Below are 22,622 nucleotides of genomic sequence, written 5' to 3' on the forward strand. Positions count from 1 at the left end.
CTTATTACAGTTTTGTCAAGAATCATTATTATTCTCTCACGTCCTGTGGACACCTTGAAAGGAGTGATGGGACAAAGTGAAAAATAACGTAGACTATTTTGGAACAAGATCCAAGCCAGCACTAATGATAGTAATATATCAAAGTGGTCCTAGCACTCAGTAGCCAGCTCCCTGTGATTCCCTCTGAGGTCAATTATCCTTGTTCTTCAGGCTGTTTTATAAATATTTCAATCCCTGCCAGTCTGAATTATTGTGTCAGCCAAGATTTTCTCAGATCACAGATTAGTTCATATTAAGTTTTCTTACTAGCACTTTTTCCTGTACTCTCACAAGTCTCACTATCACCTCACAAAACTTTTTCCTGGTCTTCTTCCCCCCTCAGTGAGTTCTTGCTATGATCCGCCCTCAGGTCTTGGGCTAGGCCTACATGGTAACTAAAAGGCCATTTTTTTGGGGTGGGTTGGTTTGATTTTGGTGGTGGTGGTGTTTTGTTTGTTGGTTGGGGGGTTTTGTTGTTGTTTTGGTTTCGGTTTTGGTTTGCTTTGTTTTGTTGTTGTTTTTTTTTTTTTACCTGGCCTTTTCAAAAGAAAAAATGTTTGGGTTTACCTTGTAATTTTTTATTTAATGGTTGTATTTCTCCCCTATATAGTGCACAATTCTGCCAGATTTGGGGGGTGGGAGAGCAGGAGGTTCTTTTTCTTCTTTCAGCTTCTAGTGCTTTCTGGAGTGTAGGTTTTTATGCTTATTTTCATCATGGTAGAGCTGAGCTAAGAATTTTCCCTTTGCATTTTTACTGTGAAGAATTTAATACCCTCCTAGGTGCTGTTAAAGTATGAATAATAAAATATTTTTCTTTGCTTAGAACTGTGTGAAGATTTCCAAGCCTCCTTTAACAATTATTATTTTTCTAATCCTTCTTTTTATTCTATGTGTCTATTTTTCATTTCTACAAATCTTTTTACTGCTGAGTACTGATATTTCTCTGCCATCATTGAGGATCCCAAAACACCTGCTTCCAAGTTTGCCTGATAGTGATGTGGGGACATCAGTGCTCAAAATCTGAAGCAGAAGTTCAAAGAGCAAGACTTTAATCTCCTTGAAAAGAGCAAAATTATTAAGGAGCAAAGGGGAAAAACACACAGGCAGTTGACCCCTCTCTTTCCCTAGGAGGCCAGTAAGAAGTTTGCAGGCAAGGGATGTATGTTTCCTGCCCCCTCTCCTTGCAAGTTGTTCCTCATGCACATCCCTAATCAGATCTGCAGCCACATAAATGAGCAATGGAAACACTCTCATGTCAGTTCTCCTTCCTCACTCTGACAGGCAGGGAGTTAGCCCATAAAGTGTTTTTATATGGAATATGAAGCTGTGTACTACATTAAAAAACTTAGAGAAGGTGATTTTAGCTGGCCAGCCACTCCCAAGTGCAAAATCACTGTTCCATCTTGTGAAGCTATGCTCTTGTGCACCAGAAATACTCTGAAACACCTTACTTCAGAGGGAAACAGCTATTAGAAAGATAGTTTTCAGTAAATTGTACACAGGACATGAAGATAAATTGGACTCCAGTAATTTTAATTTATATTCAAAGTTAGTGACACCATTTTAACCTGGAACGTTTCAGTCATGAAACAAAGCAGATTATCAGGACTTTGTTTCCCCATTTGCAGAGTGACTTTTCTCTGTAAAATAAAGAGGAAAAGCAATTACCTTGTATAGAGGTACTAAAACAACTGAAATGGACTCTTGAAAGCTCATCATTAAACTAAGCAAAGTTAGTTAATTACTTGTGTTTGGGGAACGCTTTGACTTCCTTAATAGGTTAGAGAAATTATTATAGCATATGCATGATATCTACATAGCATATGCAAAATCAGACATTTGTCTTCAGCTGATTGTCAAAAGTAACACCCAGACTTCTGATTTTCCTTTTTATGTGACTCATTTCAAGAGATCTTCCTCAAATAATTTCTAAATTGCATTGCCATTGAAATGGTATCCTTTGACCTAATACAGATAACAGCAAGTAAAAAGAAGTTATGAAAGAACTATTTTCACTGAAGGAAGGAGCTTCATAGCATTTTCCAGTTTCAGTGTGAATAATTTTTTCTCCTATTGAGTCTTTGACACATTTTGTGTCCCCAGTTTGAGCCCAGGAGGTTGAAAGGTATATATCCACAAGCACTAAAGTTTAATGATAACCCAGCATGAAATATATCTTGGCATATTTAAGCATTTGTGAGTTCCCTGAAGAAAATGCACTCAACTAGGAGAGCTAGAGGCAATGAAATATGGTTTTCAATCTTCCAGCAGGAGCTACTACTCCCAAACCACTTCACAGCAAACTTTGTACTTTCAAACTGTCATTGTTAATGCTGAATGTTGGGGGGTGGGGGGGGGGAGGGGTGTTTGTTTCAGAGTTTTGTGTGTGTTTGTTGGTTTTGTTCTTTTTACCTGAGTATACTAATTGTAACTGAAGACCAAATATAGCTTGGTATCTCACAGGAGAAGTTTGTCTTTATGATTCCATTTCTATTTTGGTTTAATCACAGGAAGAGTTAAATAGAACCGCATTTCAGAAAACAATTCCATTTTCTGCGTTAACAGAATAGCCTCAAGATCACAGAAAACTGATTGCTGTATTGATTTTTTTCTTTGACTGTAGCTTTTCCTCCATAATATTGTTTTAAGAGCTTCACTCATCAGATCTTAAAAAAGAAGATGATAATCATTGCAACGAAAAAATCTCTCCCTATTTCTTTTCACAGAATTTTGCTTATTTGGTCAGTTGCCATGATTTGTATTTTGGAGTCTCTGCAAAGTCCATATGTTGTTTGTGGGTGCAGCTAGTTGTTTTTCTCAGTGTTTATTATAACATAGACAGATAGATAGACAGACAGACCGACAGATAGATAGAAATAATATACATGTGGCTGTAACTGTTCCCAGGGTAACTCATCTGATCACATCCACTAGCAGGGTGCCTTGAAGCAAAGACATGTTTCTCAAGGGTGCTGACTGGAGTTTCAGTTTCAGACGCTGAAAATTGTATTTGGCTATAACTGGTGTGTAGGTGATGACAAGAAAAATGCTCTCAATTGTCACAAAGCTATTGAAGATCAAGAAAGCCAGGACTCCCATGAGCTCTGTAATGGGAGCAGAGAAAAAAGGGAAGAACAGGAAGGCACAACCTACAGCTGCAGTCCCACAGCTTGTAGCCAAGGTAGAAGCAGAAGATATCCTCAGATTCTGTATGCCACGTGGCTTGACTACTGAAATATTTCAGTGCACAAGTTAAATGGAAAAGAGCCACACAGGGTTTACTCTCATGGAAAAATCCTAAGAGAGGTGCAAGAAAATTAACAATAGTATAAACAATAGCGGCAGAAACACTGTTTTGCTGGTATCTTCTGCATCATGATTAGGAGCTCTGCCAGCATAGCTATATAGTAAAATGGTCTCTAGTATAAAAAAAAAAAAAAAAGAGGGCATTAGAGAGTGAGACATCAAAACACCACCCTTCTCTCCCCATATCCCTTCATTCCATGCATGCTGGATTTTTTTCTTGCTAATCATCTTGCTGATATTTCCACACTATTGCAAGAGATTTACTAACCCAGCCCACCAGTAATAGAAAACATAAAGTTAAATCTCCCATACTTTGAAAAAAATACAATAAAATAAAAAAAAACCTTCACAACCAATTTATTTCAGTATATTCATCAATTAATCATTCATAAAAGCTTTCTTAGGCATTTGACCAAATATGAGTTATCCTTTAACCAAAGAGAAATTACTGACAATTTCTTAATGCTCTTCACAAACCTATTTTTTCAGGAGGCATTGAAATTTACATTTGCATTATAGTGAATGACTACAAAAAGTCTTAACTGCCCAGAAAAAAAAGTCTTTAAAGTCAATAAAAGGCAGCCCCATAGTGTAGAATCCCAGAATTCCTCCTAGCATTTGTATTCTGCTCAAATTTTCTCTTCTTTGAACTCAGGTCCAATGAAGTAAAAAGCAGACTTGCACAGAATTCCATTTGGTGCACAAGGATCCCATTACCCTACCACCCTCCAGAGCGCTGCCAGTGGCTGTGCCAACCTACAATGTCATTTCCTTCTAAACATTATACAATTATTAGTGCACCTACCTGCTCTGCTGATACTGAAAAAGACATCTATTTCTGAGGATTACTAATTTAGGTTTGGAGAGTAGACAACTGTCATAATACCCTGCTCTGAGTTACAAAGACAAACAAATTCTCAGCTTCAATATTTTTTTCCAGGCATTTTTGTTTCAAATTGTTTGTGGAGCAATTTATTCGCAAGTATTAAAAAAAATAAATAAAAAGTGAACAATCAAGTGGAATGAAAATTTAAATTAAAAGCCTCATTTAAATAAATAGTAATGAATGCCAGATGAGATTGATTGTTAGTAGTTTCTCATTGCTAGTGCAGCAGTGGGACAACTGAGCAAGGCTTTTAAACTGTCAAGCATAGAGTTAAAGCATTAGATGATAATCTTGGTTTCATCAATATAGATCTAACTTTCCTCCCTTTACCTTTGTGATGTGAAACCATTTTAAACTACAAGATTGTGTGGCATTTCTCAAACAATGTACATTACTTACAATTTTGTAACATGCTTATTGCAGGGAAAAATACATCATTGAGTTAACTGTGCATGTTATATACAGGCAATTTACACAGTCTCTATCCAGAGTATAAATCTTGAGTCTGTTTCTTCCAAAGTCATGGTCAGGGTTTTGTATGTCTTCAGATTTGAAGCCATGCAGGACCACACAACAAAATGGAATGCTTCATAACTGTCAGGGAGCAGAATTAAGGCTGTGTGACTCAGTATTGACGTTCAAGTAAATATAACATTATCTTAATGGAAGGAGTTATATGGATTACATTAATATGTCTATTTATGTGTGTTGGTAGGTTCTATCATCATTTATTTGCAAGGAAAATCTTCTAGGCATCACCAAATATCTCAGTCTCTCCCATCTCTAGCATTCATCACTCTTTCATGGAGATAATCAATCTGCCCTCATAATTCCCCAATGCATGAAATTAATAACAAGGCTTTGGCTGTCTATTAATATTGTGCTAAAGATTATGAGTTGAAATGTTTTAATACTTTAATTTAATTACAGCAAAGCAGAGTAGCATGAATATGAGGGATTCTAACTTCTATGTTTTATTATATCTGATTTACTTACTTAAATTGAAGCAGAGTTAGAACTTCAGTAAATGGTAGAGCTATAATTATATATGTGTATTGACCACTGCAACTCAGTGATACACACGAGTAACCCAGAACCACTGTCTCACATACCCAACAGATGAGTATCACACCAAAATGCTCCATTGCCTGAGTCTTGTGTGGTCTGACCAGACTTTAAATCACCAGTGCTTGTTGACATGATCCTTCAGGACAGTGAAGACACATGGGGGTTGGGGCAACAGTGGGATTCACTAGAAAATGTCAGTTATAAATAAATTCTGTTAACATCTACATTTCTGCAGTAGGGCTAAAACAAATGCCCTGTACTTGGGACAGGTGTTGGAGCTATGAACTATAAAATTCAGCAGAGGAAATTATAACTGAGCTTCCATCACTATGAGACAGGCACTACAAGCCTGCAGAACCATCCTCACTTTCTTTCTGCCCAGTGAATAATTTGGCATAGTGTGGAATAGCTGATGTCAGGGACCTGCTAGAGCATAGTTCCATCCTGGCAAAGAAGGGCCTCTGACCTCACTGGGAGTTTGTCTTATGTTCTGAGCCACAGAGCATTGAGAGAAAAGGAGTATACAAGGCTGTTTGTCACTTAAGTCTTTGTCTGTCTTTAAAATGCTGAAAACCAAATTAAAGCAATTTGTTTCAGATCAAATTAAACTTTTGTTTTTTTTTTTTTAATTTAGGGGTTTGTGTGGTTTGTATGTTTCTTCTGTAGGGTTTAACACACAAAGCATTGCTTTCACCCGCCAGTAACTCAATGGAGGAAGGTGAAGGGTTAGGTGATCAAAAGCCCCAAACCAATTCAAATGCTTCGTTTCATTTGGCCAACAAAACCCAAAACCCCAATGAATTACTCCGGCAGCTCTGAACCACTTAACCCTTTCACAAATGGATGTCACATGGGACTGATGAATTACGCATAGTGCTGTTTAATTCAGTGTTGCAGTGCAGCTGTACTGTTTGTCTAACAGAAAATGGAATAGAGAACCAGAGCTCTACATAATAACACATGCTTTATAAAGTGAGAGTTTCTGTGTTTAGAACTGGAGCATAAAATTCTCTTAATGCTACTTGTGGTTAAGCAGATGTTTTACTGGTCTAGAGAAAGCAGTGTAATGCCTACCACCAAAATACTGCTTTCACAAGCCACTCAGAACACTCCTATACTGATTCTAAACAACGACAAAATGTTCAACCCTGCCAGAGTTTGATGTGTTCTATATCACAGGCTGCAGATCAGTTCTGAACTGATCCACCTCTGCATCCTGTTTATCAATTTGGTTTCCTCAACTTGAATTAAAAGATGTCAGAGTAATTTCTCTCTCACACTTACCCTTACCTTGCTCAATCTTTACCCTAAACAGCATTTAAAGATCTGGAAATTCTCCAGATAAACTCAATCTTCCATTGAACTCCTAGCTTATAATGCTTTTTAAAGTGTTACTTTTTCAACATAGAGGTGGATGTGGAGGGAAGGAAGTGTAGGAAGGATGTGTAGGAAGGAGGTGTAGGAAAGTACATTACTACCTACCAAATTATGGTATGCCATCAAATGTGGGAGCCCAGGAGGAGTTAGTTTCCTAGAGATAAGCCAGGCCCCTTAGGCACTCCAGTCAACAGAAAGAAATAAGCATTTCCAGGAAGACATCTAAAGAGATCATCTAAAAATAAGTGCCTTACATGGCTGAGAAGAGGAGCTCAGATTAGTGATTATAGAAAAAATTTTGAAAAATCAGAGATTTTAATTTAGACAGAAGACTTCTGGAAGCAAAGTCAGGTAAAATAAATTTGATCCCTTTCCCCAGAGATTTTTCAGATTGTAAATGACAAGTACACTGACAGTGGGAAAAGCCCAACAAACCATGTGGCTGATCCTGATTCAGCAAGGTCCTGCTTTGTCTGAAACTCCTGTGGTAGAGACTTCATATATTTTCCTGGTTAGGTAACCTGTAACTCCTAATGGGGGTATCAAGCCATATCTGAGAGACATGATTCCTCTGAGGATTTCATCCTTATGATAGGAATCTCTACTGCTGTAGTTCAATGAAATAATCTCACCCTCACAACAGACAGGATACAGAGAGTCCAGCCAGGGATCATCCACACAACTGAGTGAAGTAATTTGTCATTGCTGAACCTGAAGATATTATCTAAAGTACATGTAAATCTCCCTTTGATAGAGAGAACAGGCATCCAACCAGTTCTTGAGGCAAGAGTATTTCAACAGATTTCAGTTTGCATGAGCAAATGTAAATGTGGCAGGTGGTGGTTGTCATTTCCTTTGAAATTTAAGATTCTTCTCAAAAACATATGTATTTGTATGCCCACTACAGAAAGCTGTCTATATTCCCTTGTTTTTTCCTGCTTCCTTAAGCAAATACAGTCTTACCTGTGATGACTTATTAATATATTATTTATTACCAAAGTGTAAGGTGTCACAGAGCCTTCCTGTATCTCCATTTTTCCAAAATGTTCTATGTATATAATCACCAGACAAAACTAAATATTTACTTCTCTTATAAAATAAATACTAATTTAATCTACATATCTTTGATCTGGGTTTTGCATTTAGTGACAAAAGGCATCTCTTGACAATAACCTCTCTGTCTGCTTAGTCCTAGGTAAGATCCGAAGTGCTGTTGGAAGTGCTCAGCTCCTCATGTCTCAGAAATTCCAGCAATTTTATTGGCTTTGTCAGCAAAATCTGGTAAGTCTCCATGTCTTCCCATTTTTTCAAAGGTTTACGGCTATCTATCCATAGATATTTCACAAAATTAATTTTCAATTTTCGAATTTAATATTCTACATATTTAGAATGTCATATTTGATGGTTGGACTTAGACACCAACTGAAACAATTCCATGATTTGATGACATTTTTATTTCCAAGGCAACAACAACAAGAATTGTAGCATACCCAAACACTGGCATTCTGAAATGTCATCTTCATGTCTCATATTTTGTCTTACTGCTTCTTTTAGTTGTTTTTTTTTCTTTAAATTTAATCCTTAAGTATGATGTTAGTGTAGTTCTGTTGTTGTTGTTGTTGTTTGGGTTTTTTTGTTGTTGTTGGGGTTTGGTTTGCTTTTTTTTTTGTCAAAGCAAACATGTAATTTCAGTCTTTTCAGCCTTGTCTTTTCTTTTTTCACTGTCTTTATTACAGAAAAAAATGAGAACAGAAGAAATACAAGCTTTCTGAGACATAATATTATGGCTTATTTTTGTAATACCTTAAAATAACAACTATATTCCTGGTAAGAAAGGAGAAATTTTCCACATTATAGTAAGTGGAAAACAGTAAAATAGCAGAATAGCAGAGATTATTTGATTGAGCTTTCTACCAACCTGAAAATAGGACTGATCTTGGAAATGAGAATATACAGAATGACCATAAAACTGGGTTTTGTAATTTGCATTGCCAATTATATATAAGATGGCCTAGGGCTAAAGGAACAGATGCAGTATATTGCTTATGAGAGTTACTGCTATTGTTCTGGTAGTTCATTAGAAACTAATTCAAACCTAAATGTTATCTTCATTAATATGACAGCAGCCATCAATAATACAAACGCTGTGGCAAGATGATACTAATCAATAGAAGAAGGTGAATCTTCTAGCTACAGCTACTAAAAAATCAAGTGTGACTTTCACCTTTTCACTGCCCCTACACCTGATGTATTTAAAGTGTTGAATTGGGTTGTGAGCGTGATGGCAGACCTGACTATCTTGTTAGATACATTCCTTCTGCAGAGACCTACTTAGTACTTTCCACCCATAAAGTTAAACATCCAGAATTCTTGAAACTGCAATCAAATATTATTGAGAAAGTCATGCCAAGAATGTCCTACCTCCTGATAGAAAAGGATAAGATATATGGTCCTCGTTAGGAAAGAATCCAATTATCCACTTCAAAGACTCTGTCAAACCAAGAATTTTAATAGCTTTTACAGAATGACAGAGGAAATATGCAAAGTCAGGCAAGCAGGAGATGACCACGTTTGTAATACCAAATACATCATGTGTGCTCTCTCTAGACATTTGTTTCATAGCAAAAGAAGAAAATCTTTATCGATATCTAAAAGTTTCTTACTACAAATTTGAAAGTGCCCTCCATTACCTGATTGATTAAGCTATGCAAACTAAGATTTGGAGAGCCTAACCTCCACTCCACTTGATTTATCTTCAAGTGGATCCAGCACTTGTGCTCAAGAGCTTTGCTGTAATAACAAGAGCAGATCCTGCTCAGCACAGCCATCAGCTGCTTGAAAATGCCAACAGTCTGCAAAAGCAGACAATATGGCCAAAAAACTGGCTAGATTTTATTTCTGTCCTTATTTGGATAATAAATCTTTGAACTCCCTATCAGCAGCTATGTTCCACTTTGAAGGTTTAGGCTCTGAATATTCTTCAGCTTCGTTACATCAGCAATGGGCTCTGCAGAAAGCAGCAACTGCAGAACTCGACTTTTAGCTTATTCGCGTTTTGAGGCTTTTCTTCCTATGCCTAATAACAGAGTTTATTGTTAAATAGTCACTTAGCACATATCCACAGCCGGCATTCCATACAATCCCAAGGCAGCATTGTGGTGCCTCACGAGAACCCTGCCAGATAGCAGCCACTTAGTGCATTCTCCCAGTTAAAAACATTGAGCAGTTACAGGGCTGCCACACAGCAGTTTGAATGACAGTGTTCAATAACAATAAGCATAAATGTAGGAAAGAGAACAGTGAGATTTATTTCTGCCAATTCAAAATGTAGCAACAGTTTAGGAAGAGTAATCTGCTTAGCCAAACTGAAATTTAACAAGGACACTCATAGGCAAAGGCCTATGGTCTTTTCTAAAGGGTCATGGGAATTTCTAGGGACATATTTGATTATGCTTTGGATTAAGATCTCTAACCGAAGATTCTCACTTAGTATAACTTCATAAAAAATGTAAGTTTGCTATGTAAGTCTGCCTATCTCCCCTAGTGTACTGTTCCCACTAACTCCCAGAAAAAAATAATCAGTGATTAATAACTACTCCCTTCTGCATTATTCATGTTTTCTCTTGTAACACTATGTTTTATCTTTGAAGTGTCCTCCTCCATACTCGCTAGTCAGCAGAGATCTTGCTCAGCTAGTGCAGTCATCTCTTGCTATATCATGGTTGCAGGCAAAAACAGAGCAGCTCAGGCACCAGCTAGGTACTTTTTGCTTGCTTTAAGCTTGCTCCAGAAGAAGGACTGTAAAGCTGAATTCCAAATAAGATACAAATAAATGAACAGCTTCAGAGAAGAAACAGGTTGAAGCCAATCTTTTCAAGACTAGCTAGCTGTAGTAGCAACCATTTGTGCTAGCATTTAATGGAGGAACACGGACCCACAGGCAAGAGCAGCAGAAGCCATCCCTCTTTGGCCCAGTGTGTGCACCAAAACTCCTCTGCCAGCAGCTGTGCTGGAGACTGCCACCTTCCCAAACAATGAACAGAGCAGTAGTGCACAATGTTACAAGAGAGCAACTACTCTTGATTCAGAAGGCAATGGCATTTCAATGAGTGATATTGTTTTATGGCTTTTTAGGAGAAACTAGGGAGAGGGACTGAGGAGATCAGACTGGAGAGGACTGTCCTGACAAATTTCACACAGTGAATTGGTTCCTGAAGCCTGAGATATTGACCTCTGTGGAGTAACTAATACCACTTAGATGAATTTTAATGGGTTTTGGAGTAAATTGGGATCTACCCAATTAAGCTATTTTCAGTGAACACTAATCTGCAGTTGTAGCATGTCTCCCAGAAGTCTATTATAATCTGTATGAGAACTCTTTTAAGTCCCCATAACTCCCTATGAAAAGGAGATTTTCTTCTAGTGAAGACAACTTCTAAGGTGGATAGGCTATTAGGCTGGTTCTGGGCTCAGATTCCCAAAGAGGTTAGATAGGGGTGACACTGCATATTGTCATGCCCAGCTCCAGGCACTGAGCTCCCACAGCAGCATCTGCAAAGGTGAGTGTGAGTAGCAATTCCTAGTTTAAGACCCCTAGAAACACGTGATTCAAGGGAGGAAATGCTGACTTGTATCCCCGTTTTTAGGCAACTATGCAGGACTGTGTTCAGTATCTAAAATGCCTTTGTTCACCAATTCAGTGAAAGATACACCTTGCTTCAGCAATAACACCAGTGTTCCTAACATAGTAAGCTACTCGTTACAGCTTTTGATCAGTCTCTTTGGCCTGGTTTTGACTCTACCTCCTCCACCTCCATTCTGTGTATGATCTTAATGGCTTCTGCCTGTCTTGAAAGAGAAGAGGCATTTCTCCATCATCTTTACAGAGATGTTTACCAGTTAAGCATTATTTCATTAAAATGACAAAGCTGTCTTCTTGAATAATGATGCTGACAAAATCATAGGCTTAAGAGTCTGCATAGTACCTCCTAATATAATTTTTATCCAGCATTTATATCAGCTTCATAGTCCAGCAGAGGGTCATCATTGGTTACCACCAATGGTTGCTCCATTACATCCTGTGCACATAGTGCCACTTAATTGCAGTACATGTGGGTAGTGCCTTCCCAGTTCCTGAGCATGATTCGGCTCCCCAGAGAACAAAATCCTACCATCCTCATCAAAAATTCACTATTCATTTCAAAATGCAAGGCAATGTAAACATCTAATGCATCATAAGCTGACAACTTCTTCACGATCTTGTTTTACCTACTAATCAGCTATGGTGAGTGTAATGTTTAAGTAGAAAGCCTTCAGGCTGGCTAGAACATGAGCCACATTCCCCTTCAAACCAGCAGGCAGAGGCTGTCAGCTGGTCTCTGTTTAGAAACACAGGTCAGCACAGCGTATGGTGCTTCCGCACCACATGGATTCCAGAAGGATCATATATGACATCTACCTCATTCATCTTTGGCTTGTGTAGGAGGCACAACTTCCCAGTCACAGCTCCCAGCTCTGAGCAGCACTGCAGCAAAGTCATCTGGCACGATGCCCTTCCTGTCCCAAAGCACGTTGTTTAAAGCCTGCTGATCTATTCATGTTCTTTCCTTTGTGCATGACAGGACCCGAGTGCCATGCCGAGACCAACTTCCCAGGACCTAGCAGGTTTCTGGGACTTATTGCAGCTCTCAATTGAAGACGTCAGCATGAAGTTTGATGAACTGCACCAGTTGAAACTCAATGAATGGAAAATAATAGAATCACCTGAAAGGAAGGTAAGCAGAACATGGACAATACCTTCTACTCCCTATTTGTAGTCCTGCAGTCTCTTCCTGTTAAATACAGCAGTGGAAGATAGGTTTCTAACCCTAGAAAGTATCTAATTGATATGGCTCAATTTAGACACTGCAGTCTTCATCAGATGTGAGGGTTTTTTCTTCTTAACAATATCAAATTAAATTGTATAACAAATAAAATGTATTTTTCTAAGTGAATCCATTCCATAACACTTTTGTTCAAATTACTTGGATTCACATTCTCAAGGGTAGAAATGAAATATTCTCTGATTAATTCAGAAAGCCCAAGAATTCAATCATGGTGAACTCAGCACTCTGCTACATTTGGGGCAGCTCAAGCCTGAACACTAAAGCATTTGATCCTGCCTGCATGACACAACTGATACTGGAACAGGAGTGAGATAAATACACATGGCAAAACATAGCACACAATACACATGGCAAAACATAGCACAGATCAAACTAAAACCTGGCCCACAAAAGTCTGAGGGTCAAAGAGCACTTCTGGCAAACTGCCTGCACCTCTGCCCCGCAAGTCCACTCCTAGAAGATGCCCCCACCACAATGCTTACAAACCAAAGGTGACAAATTGCCCACAAAAGCAAAGTAAAATTCAAAAACTACCTTTCCCCTTTCTCGAGCTCCATCCCCACCTTAGTTATCCCACTATCCTTGCTGATTATTGTGTCAGTCAGATGAAGGCAACATTTGGTTTGAGTCAGTACTGTTGGCCTCAGGTGAATACTTGTTTGGTTTGGGAGGAATTAGGAGGCATTTTGACAACTCTTTCATTTCTTCATGCTCCTCTTGGATTTTAATTTTCAGCCAACTGGTTGGTGGATGGTGAGTGTGCAACTCTTGCTTACTAGTGACAACTGGAACTAAGAAATTATTATAGCACCAGCAGTCTTGTGTCAAAACAGAGATGTTCCTAAGAGGGAAGTAATTAAAATTTTAAAAAAGATGGTATAACAAGAATGGAGCCCTTATTTTCCTGGATGAAAACAGGAAATAGTGAAAATTAAGACTGGAAGAGCAGCTGTCATAGGAACAGCATCTTAGGCTGCTACACTGCTCCCCTTGAGTTGAGAATGTAGAACTACATTCTTAAATAACCATAATTGTTTAGTCTTGGGTAATGCATTTTTCTAGTAGACTCAGAATTAGGTTTTTTCAATAGACAAAAAAAAATTGAAGAGTTTGTAACCCACAGGTGCATCAGTTCAATTTTTGTATTATTTGGAATCTGCTGTGCATCAAATTAACTGTGTTCTCCATAAGGAACAGCCCATTCTCTGGACTATGACTATTACTTAAAGAAGTGATATAACAGAAAAATCTATCAGAGCAACCATACTATACCTATGAATTTGTGGAATCTCCATCTTTGGGGCTCCTCAGCCCAGTAGTAAATATGATGTTGAAAAAACTACTTTAACTTCAAAGTTGCATCTAATTGCAAGTAGGGTTTAAGTGGGGGTTCTCCATGATCACCTCCAGAGGCAACTTCCAACATAATCTACTGTAAGATTCTGTGATTCTACATTATCATTTTAAGGCACTTATATGAGATTTCAGAGTCTCTAATTGGAGTAAAATATCCATTTCATACTTCAAAACAATTTTTTATTTAAAACATGCAGAGGAATTTACAACTACTTTGGTATCAAAATCTAATGACTCTTACTTTATTATTCAATAATTCTCTAATTTTTTAGGTTTGGGGTTTTTTTTCCAAATGGTCCATTGCTGGCAAGCAGAATAATTATCCCTATCTTCTCTCTCTAGCTGATGCTTGCATGTTACTGTTTAGCAATTCATGGAGGACACTAAACTAATAGACAAGTATGCACAGCTGCTTTCCCATATCCAACTGAGGCTAAACTCAGTATGATTGATTTAATTAAAAACCCTGTCCTGCTAATCTTAGACAGTCTTTTCACTTGATCAGACCACACAGATGTGCTGAATTCTTATTGGAGAGCAAGTGTGTGTTTCTGTTTATAATGAATGTGGTAATGTGTCAGCTCTAATTAAACAAATACATACGGAAGTGAGGTAGGCAGATTGCATGTGCAGGATACCTGCAAGGACTGTAGAAGGATGTGTAGCCTCTTTTAAGGCACAGGACTGCTGAGTTTGTAATGGTTGCTGGAAAAAAAGGGTGTTGTCAGTGTCCCTAGTGTGGATAGCTATTCATGTAATCTGTTAGTCAGGTGATTGGAGAGCAGGGATTGAGCATGCTTGATGTACGTAACCAGTATTTTGCATTTCATGTCTTCGATTTGCATGCTCTGCTGATGGTACCTTCCACATGCAGTTCACCCTCAGTTTTAATACCCTATTGCAGGAAGAAAGAAAGATTCCTCCTCCTGTACCAAAGAAGCCCCCAAAAGGAAAATTCCCTATCACAAGAGAAAAATCTCTGGACCTACCCGACAGACAGCGCCAAGAAGCTAGAAGACGGCTAATGGCTGCTAAGAGAGCAGCCTCTTTCCGGCAGAATTCAGCCACAGAGCGTGCAGACAGCATTGAGATATATATCCCAGAGGCTCAAACCCGGCTTTAAAGACAGAATGCTGCAGAGTTCCTTTTTTAAACAAAATGCTTGTACAGTTTGTCACTTATCTAGTAATTTTTGTCTCATTCTCTCCACTAAATATGCCCTTGCTGTTGTGTTCTTTGTGCCATAAGCACAGTGGAATGCTTTTGATTTCCTCAGAATTTGCTGAGCTCACCGCAAGAATGACTTCTTTTTGTATTTATTGTCTGACTTACAATCAGCTACAATGGATAGGGCTTGTCAAGACCTGACTTATCCAGTATATTCTCAGAGGACAACAAGAAACACCTCTTGAGATGGAACCCAGCTTACTTTTTTTGTTATTTATATTTTTATAAAATGTGTGAAAATTAGGAATAAGAATAACAAACTATAAATGGGTGCATCTCACCATTCACTAGAGGCATTAGCTAATCCAAGTAGAAGGTGCTACAAATGTAAAGAGCAGGAAAGAAAGAATCCATTTATCTCTCTGACCTCCAGTTTCTTTTCCTAGAACCCAGCTAACATATTTACCCATGTGCTCTGCCACTCTTCTCATCTTTATTACTGCAAAATAACATTAGGCCTCTCATGTTATGTCAAGTTTCTGGAGATGAACAGGGATATCCAGCCACTAAAACTCCAAAGTTCATCAGAAACCAAGAAGCGTACAAGTCTGGTGTGGTGGTGGGAATGCCCGCTGAGAAACGTTTGCTGTTAGCAGTATAATGACACTCTGAAACCTAAGCAAGATTAGAATGCAAGAGGACTTGAGTGATTGGTAAAAGGAAAATGGAAGCCTTAAAAAGTTAGATCTTCTGTAGCAAGATGTGTAAAGAAAAAGTTATACTCGCTCCTTTGGAACGCTCATTGCATTTTTAACAGTTCTTTTACATGTTAACATTTATTTTACAACCCTTCTCTCTTTCATTTCAAGAGTTGTGCTACATGTAATATTTCAAAATCTCAAAATATTATATCAATTGAGTTTCCAGGGTATCCTTGAGAAAACAAAAAAGAAAAAAAAATCTTGCTTGTTTAAAATTCCAGTTGTGATGTTGTAAACAGTTTAAGAAATATGAATGTGAGTGGTAAGTATATCTAAGTTTAAATGGTTATGTTAAGGTAAAGGTGAACTGTGGTTTACAGTTGTATTTTTTTTCAGAACTATTTTTCTATGCAGTATCATTTATGGCAAGAATAGGCTTCTTGCTTGCTTCAGACATAACAAAAAACATGACTCAAGAGATAAGTGGTTAAGTGATTTCCAGCCATGGAATATAAGGAAAATATATTTTCAAGCCTCATGTTGTCAGAAGAGTAAAGTGGTAACTGCCACAGTCAAGAGGCTTTTATTTAAAACAAAAGAGGCAGAATTATTCCACTTCACCTACTTTCCAGAACCAACCAACCATCCTAGCACTTGTTAGTCTTCAGGTGAAGACGCAATAAGATTAGTAACCCTCAGCCCCCGATTCCAAGCTTTGAATCTTACTGAACACTGCTTTAGGTCAAAAGAGTCTGAATCCAGTGAAACAGACAGCCCCAGCTACCACATCCCTTGTTTACCTGCTTTAACTAATGCAATGTAGTTAGCCATAGGCAGAACAGCTATTTAATTATACTCGAGCACTTTGGTTCTTCACCTGATGAGCACTTTAAATCCAAATCCCATACACCCCGCAGCCTGATGAATGACTGAAAACATGAAGTATACTAGGTTATGCAGATCTGACATTGCTTCAAATCTGTTCTCTTTTGAGCTTTGTTTTGCCTTTTCCTTCTCTTTTTCCTACAGTGTGTAGTATTAAGCATGATTTCTGTCTTTGGAGCACAGCTGATACAGCATGTTTAGCTTCAAGATATGAATCTTTAGAGAGGAAGTTTTAAGAAGTTTCTGTGAGGAGAAAACCTTGTAAATTGAGCCTGATATCTGGTATATACTTTACCAAATAGCCTTAAACTATATTTGGAAGCAAAAACCAAGACGAATGTATATCCTTCAAAAATGCAAAAAAAAAAAAAAAAAAAAAAAAAAGGAAAAAATATCATTAAAAAATAATAAATCCCTGAAATATTCTTCTATAGATGAAAACATTATATTTCCCATTCCTTGTGTTTTCAAGGCATTTTCTATTAAGGAAAGAGCTGAATCCTAGGTAGTGTACAATACTGATGCTACTGCCTATATTTGTTGTACTATTTTAAGTACAAAAGTACCTGCAGACATTGGCGTCTTCAGTCTTGGAAACTGATATCTAAAGTGGAGCTGCTAATTGGAATTATCCACACAAAACTAAAGCCAGTGTCTTTCCTAGATTTTAGACATGTAAAATTGACATACACATACCTATACATACATACGCAGCTGATGTGTTTTATCTAACTTTCCTGTACACTTCAAGGAGAAATCATACTTGACTTACTCACTTGAAAACCCCCACCTACAGTGACAGGTCATGCAGTTAAGCCAGGTTGTATTTAGATCCTGCCAGTAATCAGACTTTATAAAGACGAGTTGTAAAAACAAGAGATTACAGTTGAACTTGGATCCCAGCTGAACTAATAATGCTGACTTGGAACAGTCTGTATAAGTCTTTAATTTTAGAATCATATTTTGATAGTTTTTTTGATACATTAAAATGTTATTGGATGTTCTCAGGCAAAAATAGGCCTGTGTGAATGTTACCAACCCTGTATTTTACATTTCCCATGCCATTATGAGAAAATTTTCAATATAAGCTTTGGATATCTATGAGTTCTGTTTGTTTCACTTTTGTTCTTGAGGGAAAAAAAAAAGACAAAAGAATCAAAAGTAAACTAGATGCTTAGTGAAAGATCTGATAATCTGTTATCTGTGCATCTTACATTTCAAGTGCAATATACTAAATTATTGTGCAGGTAACATTCTATCATTAAAGACAAACAAGCCATTTCTATTTGCATATTGTATATCTGGCTAGTTTAGGAAAATATCATTATGCTTATCATACTTGTGTTGCAAGTAAGTCAAAGTCAAATTCCTTCAGTTCCTAACATGAGGAACACAGCATATGGTATCTTAATAAACAATCAATTGTAATCTGACCCCACATCAGAAAAATAAAATTCAGTTACAAAAGCAACATAGGAGAAACATAAATAAACAGAAAGGTAGAAAGTGGAATGCTCTCTGCTTAGAAATTTCATGGTGTAGACTCACACAGAACAGCTTGATATAGCAGAATAGTCTAGTGCTTAATTAAATACCAATTGGGACAATATTTGTTTTAATAGATGAAAATTACAGAAAATCTCTATTCATTTCTTCATTGGCTGTAAAACACAAGTATAATAAACAGAAATTTAAAAATTTAAATAAAAATAAAGACCTTACTAGTAAAATCGTTGATATTCACCATAATTATGTTTGCTCTGTATATTTTTTTACATCTTAACTTCTTTGTAAATTGGTGAAGAACATTATGAAGTGTTTTCTTATGTCATGTAAACCTGATCAGAACAGCCCTTATGCAGTGTGCAAAGGCTAATAATGTTGTACAGTTTAATGCCAAAAAATGACATTTTTAATCCATGCTTAAACTTGTCACTATGTTAAATTTGAGACCAGACAGGAAGGAATTAAAGCATGCATAGGATGGTGTGTGGATTTCATATCTATGTATATATATAATATATTTCATATAATGGAAATTATTTGTTTTAAAATAAGCCCATATCCTGCTGTATCAGTAAATTAGTACTCTAGTTTCACCCTTTTCAGTACTGCATCTAGTATGAAGTGAGGGAATGTTTGGTCATTGAGTGGTTTTGCAAGGACTAGAAATTACTGCTATGTGATGACGTGCTGTATGTGACCCACAGTCTACTTTTGCCCTGCTGACATCACACCCTTGAGAGGCCCCTGGCCCGTGGCACTTTTTGGTAGCAACATCACTCTGCACCAGGTCCTCCCCATGCAGCTCCACCCCAGCCCCCTGCATCTGGTGTGGTGTGGAGTTAATATCCCTGGAGGTGTCTTTTCCAAACTTAATGATTCTGTGATGCTATGGAGAGTCCATCTCAACCTTTTGCATTCAAAGCCTTGAGCCTGCCCTGGCCAATTGGTGTGTTTGGTGTCTTGGCCTTTCATCATTGGCTCTGGTGATAAGGGGCACACTGGAGGCTGACCCACCAAATGCAGGTTTATGCACATTACTTTGATGTCTGAAGATGGTTTGGCAGCCCCAAGTGTCAAGCTGTGTACACTGAAAAGCTGAAAATCCTGTGTCAGGAACCTCAGTATTAGACAGAGAGGTTACATGAAACATGAAGCAGCATTACTCCTGTTACTGTTCCCAGTGCATCTCTATGATGTTGTGATACCACCAGCAAAATGCATTTGAGGTGAGAAATATCAGCAAACCCCTTAATGTCTAGAGAGGGGCTTCCTGGTGTATGACAGGTTGATGCTTACATTTATACAGTGCCTTTCATCCAGAAGGATCTCCAAGCACTTTATTAACCAACACACAAACTCCAGGCCAAGCAGCAGCTAGGGCAGGTTGCCCTCACCATGGCCTGGTGAGCTGGCATGGTGGGATGCTGGGGGCTGTCCCACCTGTCCCCATGCTGCCAGGGAGTTTCCTTCCACAACACCGTTCCAGTGCCCGGGAGGACCATTATGGTCTAAACCTGTGCTGAAGGAGAAGAAAAGACTTGCTGAACCAAGGAAAACATGAGTAAAATAGAGGTGAAGGCAATGCTGATACCATCCCTCCAGAGTGTAAGCAGGGAATGAAGAGCATCAATGTTTCCAGAATAATCTGTTAATGAGGATGGCAGTAAGGGTCCCTGCACTGGAGGAGCTCCCCTGGGAAAGTGCTGGTGGAGAACCTTGGCCAGTGACAAGTGCGGGAGCTGATGGTGCCAGCAGCTGAGCCCTCTTGTTTGGGGATCTTGGCAAGTCTCTCCTTCACAAGTGCATTCCCTCCCAGCTTTCTTAGCGGGAGAGTTCCAGCTGGGGCAGGTGTTGCAGAGGCAGCCTTCCCCTCTGGCATAACTGCCAAGCACCCGGTTGTCCATCCGGGTCTGCCAAACTGACGCGAGGGATAAGGTGGGTCACAGGACTTGGGCATAAGGATTGTGCTTTGCTTTGGGCAGCTGCTCATTATGGAGATTCAACTCCAACTCTACAGGGGTTTGGTGTGGCAGAGCAATGGGGATGCTTCTGTGCATTGGCAGAATCAGCAGGCTGGAGGCATCCATTTCATAAAGTGTGTAGACAGAAGAGGATATATACATGTGACAAATGTTGGTGTCATAGTCCCAGGTGGACCCAAGAACCACAGTCAGCGCTCATACTTCTGTAGACCATCTTGCAGCTCAGCCTCAGCACTGACGGCCATAGCAGGTTTACTGCCTAGTGCAGCCCAATGGCCCATCTGCAGCTAGTCACTGTGTTCACCTCCAGGGACCATCTTTTGAGAACAGCTGTTTTATGGCATACTGATATGCATATACAGACTCCTGGCAGGAATTAAGCCCTCTGTATACACAGAAATTGCTTAATTTATCTCTGAAATGCAGCTACCTCTATGGTGTTCTACTGCAGCTGTTTAACTATAATAATAAGCTGTTCAGAATGGCAAGTATAAAACCAAAATTGAAATGGAAACTTGCCCAAAAGAGAATTTGGCCAGCATATTTAGGCTGATTCAGCTCCTCTTAATGAAATACAATTCTAATAGCTGCAAGAGGCCTTGGCACTCCTCGTATCCAAAAAACTCTATTCCAGATCCCTTTCATAAATGATGGTCATAGAAGAAGATTACCTCTTCACTGTCCCACCTTTCTACATGTGGCTATTTCTCCCATTACCCTTCATTGCTGAAACAGAACTGGGCTTTTGAAGTCAGATAGTAGATAATATAAATTAGTATGCCTAGACAGCCTGCTCTTTAACTGAGCAAACACAAAATGGTTTTCATCAGCTGGCAATTTAACTGTCTATTTTACTAAGGCCAAAATGTTATTTTTCTAAATTAGTTTTGTTGGACAAGATTTTTACTTCTCTAGGACAAAACCATGAATATTTGCATCTAAGCTTAAATGAGTAGGAGGTTTATTTGAAGATATGATCACTAAAATATCCCCTTAGTGAGGAACATTCTTCTTCCCTTACTGTTTTCATTCGACACCACATTTCTCGTTCCTAAAGCTGAACTGTCATACAAGTTTCTTATTTGTGAGATGAATTACTGTAGAGCTCCAGGCTAAGTTCTTATCCCAGATGTATTAGAATCAATGCTAAGAAAGTGAAATCAGAAAGAAATGTCAGATTCAGATCAGTATTATTCAGATCAATATCTGACTCAACAAGCCCTGCTGAGGTAGGAAGGACTTACCATTAGAGTTATCGAGTGTACAATTACATTGGAGGATATTGTTCTTCCTTTCAGGTAGGTCACAATCAAGCAGAGGGCTTGGTAATAGGTTCAAGTCTCACAAAGAAATACTAGCTTTGTTTCTAATTACCTGTGGAATCCACATCCTCGTATTTATGCTTTGATTTGCCTTTTGGAGGTTTAATAGTATGGCCTTCTCATTTTAAAAGGGCTCAGCATGTTATGTATTCTTTAGTCCACTATATATTTAATTTCCTAAGTTAAGAAAATTTCCCTTTTCCAGTAGCCTGACTTATACTGCGCTAGAACTGTTCTTTCCTGAAGAAAAGCCACTATGACTGTGCAGGGTCTTCTGTACAGAGACAAAACTCATACTTTCATTTACCACATGACATGCCAAAATAATCAAGTGTGGCCTAAGGACTAAATTAAATGCCTCCAATAGAATTTCAAGGAATGTTAGAACCAGGAAACTAGCTGTTTAGTTATCATTAAAAGTATATATAAATATATATAAATATATATACATAAGAAATCATATCAACAATGAGGATGAACTGAGTGCCAAATATTCACCATCTGTATAAAGCTACACTTCACTAGAATTGAACTATTTTATGTAATTCTCTTTCTCATGCTTTTATGGTTCTTTTGATAAATTCTATTTAGTAGCATGCAGGATACCTAAATTGAATGTACAGTATGTTGTTTCATTGCTACAATGATTTCTTGCTTCTCAGTAATATCTTCTTTACCAGAATGATATTTGTTAGTTTGAAGACATATTTGAGAATTGGTTTATTATTGAGTTATTCTTTTTTTTCATGGTTCTATACTCACCTCCAGCTGATTGTAAGAAAATGTGCTTCACTATTTTGCCCCATGGCTCTTTTATGAAGCTGCCTCTTTCAATTGGTTTATGTATTGTTTATGTTCATCTCCTGTAAATAATTCTGCAATTAAATTTTTTGAGAAAAATAGAGTACACTCTTTATTACCTTTTAAATTTTGCATTAGCTAAAATGTAGCTTTTTCAACTGGACAATTTGTAGACCACACTAAATTATTGCTTTGGGCATGCAGCCTTTTAAGTGTCAGGAAACTGATTTTCAATTAACTAATTTTGGTGGGATTTTATCTGAATTCAAAGGAAGATACATTTTAAAACTGAAGGAATTTGGCTGATAATGGAATCAGCTCTATACTGCTACTGATGTGTT

General features: G+C 38.1%; 1 protein-coding gene across 1 annotated transcript in view; it reads left to right on the forward strand.

Moving 5' to 3' along the window:
* The window catches only part of DLGAP2 (DLG associated protein 2), a 362,668-nt gene extending 347,628 nt beyond the window's left edge, over window positions 1–15,040 (forward strand). Inside the window, exons 13-15 of the mRNA XM_054383858.1 lie at window positions 7,866–7,957; window positions 12,298–12,450; window positions 14,822–15,040. Of these exons, the coding sequence (XP_054239833.1) occupies window positions 7,866–7,957; window positions 12,298–12,450; window positions 14,822–15,040 (464 nt within the window). The remainder of the gene's footprint in view (window positions 1–7,865; window positions 7,958–12,297; window positions 12,451–14,821) is intronic.
* The last annotated feature ends 7,582 nt before the right edge of the window (window positions 15,041–22,622 follow it).

The sequence above is a fragment of the Indicator indicator genome, chromosome 9 (assembly GCF_027791375.1).
Source record: "Indicator indicator isolate 239-I01 chromosome 9, UM_Iind_1.1, whole genome shotgun sequence".
In the NCBI taxonomy this organism is placed as follows: domain Eukaryota; kingdom Metazoa; phylum Chordata; class Aves; order Piciformes; family Indicatoridae; genus Indicator; species Indicator indicator.